We start from the raw sequence: 6157 nt of genomic DNA, 5'->3' as shown, positions 1-6157 counted from the left end.
AATTTAAATCTTTCTACTAAAATAAAAAATTGAAAACCAATAAAGCCATGTAGGATTTATATCATTAAAGGTAAAAGCTAGAATTGCAGATAAATAAAAAAGAATAATTCTCATAGAAATCAATAATTATCAACAGCAGCGTGCATACAATGGAATTCTCAAATGGATTCGACAAAAATGCTTAAAGCAAAAATCAAGAATTCTCATCACCAGTTTGGTTTCTTTTCACCAAATAGATTCGACAAATGCTCAATGCATTTAGCTTTCTAAAAAGTTGAAGGTGCTACATTCAGACTTTGACATGATTAAAACAAAGTAAATCCTAGATCTATGTTCAAGAAAACCACCACATTAAGCTCAGTGCAGGGACGACTGTGATAACTCAAGCGTATTATGCAGTTATGAGAAGAGAAAGTCTTGAGCACCCCAAAGGAATTTCCAGTATTAAAAAACGGACATGAGTCTAAACATAAACAAACTTTCAAATCAATTAGAAGTACCTAAAGTTTAAAGTAAATATGACAATATTACAATCTCATTCCAAATTCTAATTTAATTTCTGGTCACCAAATGGATAGGATTCTAGTTCAGATTTTTGCATAATATTCAACCATGATCTTCTTTTCTCTCAATTGACATTGAGATAGAAGGTTTTACTAAGAGTGGATAAGCTACACCATAAGAAATTAATAGCCAAAGAAACCTATCAATGCCTTGGCACCAAAAACACATATTTCACTAAATGTCACTTGTCAATTAGCCAGCTTTAAAGATGAGCACTTCAGCAGGAGTTGATTTCCTTCAATCACATAAATTATGCAGCAATCTCTCCTGAAATCATACAACAAAATTATGTTGGGTAAATACTATATTCAAGGTTTCAAATACCGAACAATTTCATTGAGGTGAAAATGCAGCAATCAAATAAGTAAGGAAACATCAAAGGAAGCTTGAGAAAAACAAATAAAGCTTGTATTAAAAACAATTACAAACTCTTTTTTCACAGGAATGATCATCTCAATCATCATAAGAAAAACGCATTAAAAAAAGTCATCCCTTTCAAGATTAATGAGTTTGAAAGAACATAATTTTAGTATCATGTTTTTCTTTTATTGTTATAAGCATATTCCAGATGTATCAAACAAACAAAATAAAAAAACAAATCAAATAAACGAATGGTAATATAGCACACCAACAATAAGAAATCAAATTAACAATATTATTATGAGAAAAAGAAAAGCGAATATAGCATACTTATCAACTAAATTATTTATTATCATTGCAATCAAATAATCGTCAAAAGCTCTTTATCATCCTAAATCAACCACTTTGTAAACCCACGTGATTTTGATATACTATTTGTTTGCAATTAAGATTCTCCTCACAATCAAAGACACTAAAATCTGGAAAATGTAAAATCATTGCATCACTAAAACATTTAGATACAACACATATTATAGTAATAACTTGATACTGTTCCAGAAACAGGTAAAGACCAAGAAACAAAGAAAGTCCTATATCAATGAACAATAATTCAGATTAAAATACAAAGAAAAAAAAAACGCTGCAAAAGAAGAAGTAAAAACCTTAGAAATGTGATTTGATGGAATTCGACTCATAAGGGATCCGCTACTTGGAGAGTTTACCTGTTTGTGTGAGACTCTCCTTTCACTTGTGAGAGCCCGGGGTGGCTACCTTGTTCGTCGAGGCAGAGGAGTCTCCGACGACGGCACAGGGACAGTGGCGAGTCGGGGAGGCAAGGTTGAACGACTGTGAATTAAAGCAATCACATAGACTTAATTAACAAAATCTAAACCAAAAATCTGGAAAAATATAAATAAAAAGGTGAATCGCAGACAAACAGCCATAGAAGAAGAAGAAGCTTACCGCCACGGCGAATTGTAAAAACACGATTGTGGCGTTAATAATTCAAGGTAATGAATTTATAGATAAAAATCTAGGGTTTAAGTTTCCTTTGTTAAAATTCTTTCCAAAAAAATTCCTTTCTAAGCAAAAGATCAGAACTTTACAAAACGATGGTTTTTTTCCTAATATAATTCTTACCATGTATTGCATGAAAGAGAGGGAGGGCCCGACGATTTCGCCGACCCCAAGGAAAATGGTGGAGGCGGGCGATTGAACGTGGATGCAGCAGAATTGTTAGTGAACTAATAAATACTTTTAATCTTTCCAAAAAAAAGTTCTTTCTAAAGTAGAGAAATCATTCTATATTTACTATTGTAATATTTCCTAATAGAAAACTTACCATGGAGGAGAAAAACTTACCATGGGTAGATCGATGCAGGGCCGACGCTGCGTATCGCGGTGGGGGAGGGAGAAAGGGAGGTGGCAGATCGCGGCGGAGGTCAGCGGGGCGAATCGTGGTGGGGGAAGTGCAGTTTTGAGCTTTCAACACCTCCATGGGCGTGTGCTATCCAACACCTTTGTGTGTCACCTCTGCTGGTCGGACGGCGACAGCCATGGCTGTTGTGGTCGCCGGAAATCGCGAAGAGGCAGTGAGGATTTGGAGATCTAGGCTTTGTTTGGGAGAGAGGAGGGAGATTAGGGACTGAGAGATGGAGAAGGGGGTCGAGAGAGAATCTGTGGCCATGGCTCGCCGGCGGCACTTTCCTGGAGTTTCAGGGGCGGCTTTGATGGGGTGAGGAAGAGAGGCGTGAGTTTCTTTTTCTTTGAGCAAAAGAGGGGCGTGAGTTGTGTTTTAAAATTGAGAATAAAATAAACAAAATAAGTGATGTGGAATTATATTGTCACGTCAGCGATAGAGAATTGAGCTAGAGGCTCTAGAATTGCAGGGATTTTGAATGGTGAATTCTTAAATATGCCAAGTAGGACCCCGGATTAAGGAGAGCGCATGATTCCTTAACCGTATTATATATTTGATTAGTTTGTTAGCCACTCCCACATGTGATAGAATATATTTATAAGAATAAATCGGAACATGGTAATGTATCATCTAGTTATAAATCAATTTATTCCAACTTGCACTATGAGGGTTAATCGTATTATAAATCATTAAAGTGTAATTAAAAGTCCAATTAACTCTAAAATTACAATTAATTAAATTTAGGGACGTCTACATATCCTAAACTTTAGGGTTTCGTAAAGAGTCGTCCAAAAAATTAAACCAAAATGCAAATAGCAACGCCTAAATTAATATCTAAAAGTTAAATTTCCACATACGGAATACTTCATTTCACAATAAATTTATAATACTTCATTTCATAACAGAATCAAAATGAACAAAAATTTTCAAATAAATTCATAATATTTCATAGTAAACTTATTTTATACAATAAAATTAATTTGTTAGCCACTCCCATATGTGATAGAATATATTTATAATAATAAATCGGAACGTGGTAATGTATCATCTAGTTATAAATCAATTTATTCCAACTTGTATTACGAGGGTTAATTGCATTATAAATCATTAAAGTGTAATTAAAAGTCCAATTAACTCTAAAATTACAATTAATTAAATGTAGGGACGTCTACATATCCTAATTTTTAGGGCTCCAATTAACTCTAAAATTACAATTAATTAAATGTAGGGACGTCTATATATCCTAATTTTTAGGGTTTCGTAAAGAGTCGTCCAAAAAATCAAACCAAAATGCAAATAGCAACGCCTAAATTAATATCTAAAAGTTAAATTTCCACATACGGAGTACTTCATTTCACAATAAATTTATAATGGGAAAAGGTGTAGATAGGCCCCCGAAGTGGTAGCCCCTATAGCGTATAACCCCCCTTACTCACTGTGTGTGCAACTAAACCCCCGAACTCAAAAGAATTGTGCAATTAGGCCCCTCTGACCAAACGGAGTTAATTCTTCCGTTAGTCAACCCTTTTTTATTTTTAATTAAATTAAATGTGGGGCCCACCTTCACTATTTAGCCTCCCTCTCTTGCCGGAATATGGCCAGCTTCTTCACGTTGTGCGAGAGTTCAAGAAACTGGACGGTGGAGAGAGAAGGCGGGAGGTTGCCGGAGAGGGAGTTGCGGCGCAGGTTGAGGTGCTCGAGATTGGGAATAAGGGCGAGGTCGAGGGTGATAATGTCGGTGAGATTGTTGTTGGAGAGGGAGAGCAGGTTGAGGGGCTGGAGCTTCTCGAGGCCTCGGCTGATCTTGTCGGAGAGGCCGAGGCCGTCGAGGCGGATCTCGGAGACGCGGGCGTAGCTGAGCCGAGCGTGGTGCTAGAGACAACTTGGCGGTGGAGGGGTCGTGGCATCGGACGAGTGGCTTCCAGTTCAGTTAGCAGAAGCCGAAGGGAGCAGATGTCGACGCGGTGCTTTTTCTTGAACGGGAAAGAAGATCGGTGCGTCTTCTTCTTCTCACAGCCCAATCGATTCACGGCGAGGTTGGGCCGATTAGCGCCTGAGGCGGAGGCGGCGGCGAGCAATCGACCGCCGAAGAACACCAGACGATGAAGCGGCGGAGACGGGAGTTCAGATCTGGAAGGCCCGATTGCCGGTGATTGGAATCGCAGATCTGGTAGAAGGCGGCGGAGAGAATTTTGGACGGACGGAGAAGATGCGAGGCGAAGAACAACCACATTTTAATGTCGTCGTCCAGATCTGAGATGAGGTACAGGAACTCTGAAAACGGACGATCTCTCGGTTATCCTGCTTGCGAAAGTGGATAAAAACGGCGAGAGCGAGGATGATGATGGCAGTGGCAACAGCAGCGGTGATGAGCTTGGAGGAGGCGGATTTGGATTTGGATTTGGATTTGGAATGGGGGAGGTTAAGGGAGATGATGTTGGCGGGGAAGGAGGCGAGGGAGGCCGGGGAGGGGGACGGTGGGGAAGAGGGATCGGATGAGAAGAATGGGGTGAAAGAATGGTGATGGTGGGCCCCACATTTCAATTAAAAAAAAAAGTTTGACTAACGGTGGGATAACACCGTTTGGTCAGAGGGGCTTAATTCAGCCGTTTTTTTTTTTTAGTTCGGGGTTTTAGTTGCACACACAATGAGTAGGGGTGTAAAATCAGGTACCCGCGGATACCCAACCCGCAAAATGCGGGTACCCGCGGGACGAAAACTGCCGAAAACCCCACCCTCACCCGACCCTCCTCCCCGATGCGGGTACCCGAATACCCGCAGCGGATACCCGCTGCGGGTATGAGGGTACCCTCACAGTCCCGCAAATTTTTTTTAATTGTAATTTTGTGGGTTTTTGGTCCCGCTGGAGGGTATTTCGTCCCGCGAGAGGGTATTTTGTCCCGCATTTCACAAAAAAAATTGAAAATATCCTTTCTATTTTTTTTTAATTGTAATAAAATGTTTGGGGAGAAATTCAAGAAGAATCAACACACAAAATGATAGCCAGCAGGCCCAGCACGAAAGATTTGGTTTTTACATCACACTGCTCCACATATAACAAATAAACAAGCAAATGAAAAATCTGGAAGAATTTTGAACAGCCAAATACTAATTTTGTAGGCATTCAATTCATTATACAAAAATTCAATTGGACCTGAACACTAAACGAAACTAATTCAACATTCAGTCAATTTAATCGTATAATCCTAAGTAAATTGAGAACTTACCTTAGTTCTGCCGGAGACGGAGAGATTAGATGAAACTAGGGCTTGGAATTTTTGGTTTAATTCCTATTTCCTAATATTGTTAAATAAAATTATTTAATTTTAATTTTTAAATATTTATTGCGGGTATGCGGGTACCCGCGGGTACCCTCTACCCGCGATTTTTGAGAATTTGATACCCTCACCCGACCCTCCTCTTCAAATTTGCGGGTATCGGGTACCCGATACCCGCGCGGGTATCGGGACGGGTGAGGGTATACCCGATACCCGCAACTCGAATTTACACCCCTAACAGTGAGTAAAGGGGATTATACGCTATAGGGGCTACCACTTCGGGGGCCAATCCGCACGTTTTCCCATTTATAATACTCCATTTCATAACAAATTCTAAATGAGCAAAATTTTTCAAACAAATTCATAATGCTTTATAGTAAACTTATTTTATACAGTTACATTAGTTTGTTAACCACTCCTATATGATATAGAATATATCTTTATATATATAAAGAGCAAAGTAAATGTAATTTCATTCAATTTGAAGGACATAATTGGAATTGGAGTGAAAAAATTATAAATACAAGAAAAAAAA

At 38.9% G+C, this 6157-nt stretch overlaps 1 protein-coding gene across 2 annotated transcripts; it reads right to left on the bottom strand.

The window, feature by feature from the left end:
• Nucleotides 1–417: 417 nt before the first annotated feature.
• Nucleotides 418–2873, bottom strand: LOC131022672 (uncharacterized). 2 transcript variants are annotated; one of them, XR_009101381.1, is made up of 3 exons: nt 2287–2873; nt 1587–1770; nt 418–831 (listed from the first exon to the last, which is right to left on the bottom strand). XR_009101381.1 is itself a non-coding variant. In XM_057952189.1 (3 exons), the coding sequence occupies exons 1-3, from the start codon at nt 2420–2422 to the stop codon at nt 753–755; spliced, it is 339 nt and encodes a 112-aa protein (XP_057808172.1). In that variant the 5' UTR covers nt 2423–2863; the 3' UTR covers nt 418–752. The 2 variants fall into 2 exon arrangements, 1 of the variants encoding a protein (XP_057808172.1); XM_057952189.1 differs by having other exon boundaries at nt 1647–1770; nt 2287–2863.
• Nucleotides 2874–6157: the final 3284 nt, after the last annotated feature.

Source organism: Salvia miltiorrhiza, chromosome 4 (genome assembly GCF_028751815.1).
Source record: "Salvia miltiorrhiza cultivar Shanhuang (shh) chromosome 4, IMPLAD_Smil_shh, whole genome shotgun sequence".
Lineage (NCBI taxonomy): Eukaryota > Viridiplantae > Streptophyta > Magnoliopsida > Lamiales > Lamiaceae > Salvia > Salvia miltiorrhiza.
The sequence above is the reverse complement of the archived record's forward strand: the minus strand, read 5'-3'. Positions and strand labels throughout refer to the sequence as shown.

Excerpts from the sequence above, each read along its gene's own strand:
- LOC131022672 (XM_057952189.1), bottom strand. The coding sequence starts at position 2,422 with ATGGAGGTGTTGAAAGCTCAAAACTGCACTTCCCCCACCACGATTCGC. Across the intron at positions 1,771-2,286 it reads CCTGCATCGATCTACCCATG|TCGTTCAACCTTGCCTCCCC; the intron begins GTAAGTTTTTCT and ends TTTAATTCACAG. Across the intron at positions 832-1,646 it reads GGAGAGTCTCACACAAACAG|GAGAGATTGCTGCATAATTT; the intron begins GTAAACTCTCCA and ends GTATGATTTCAG.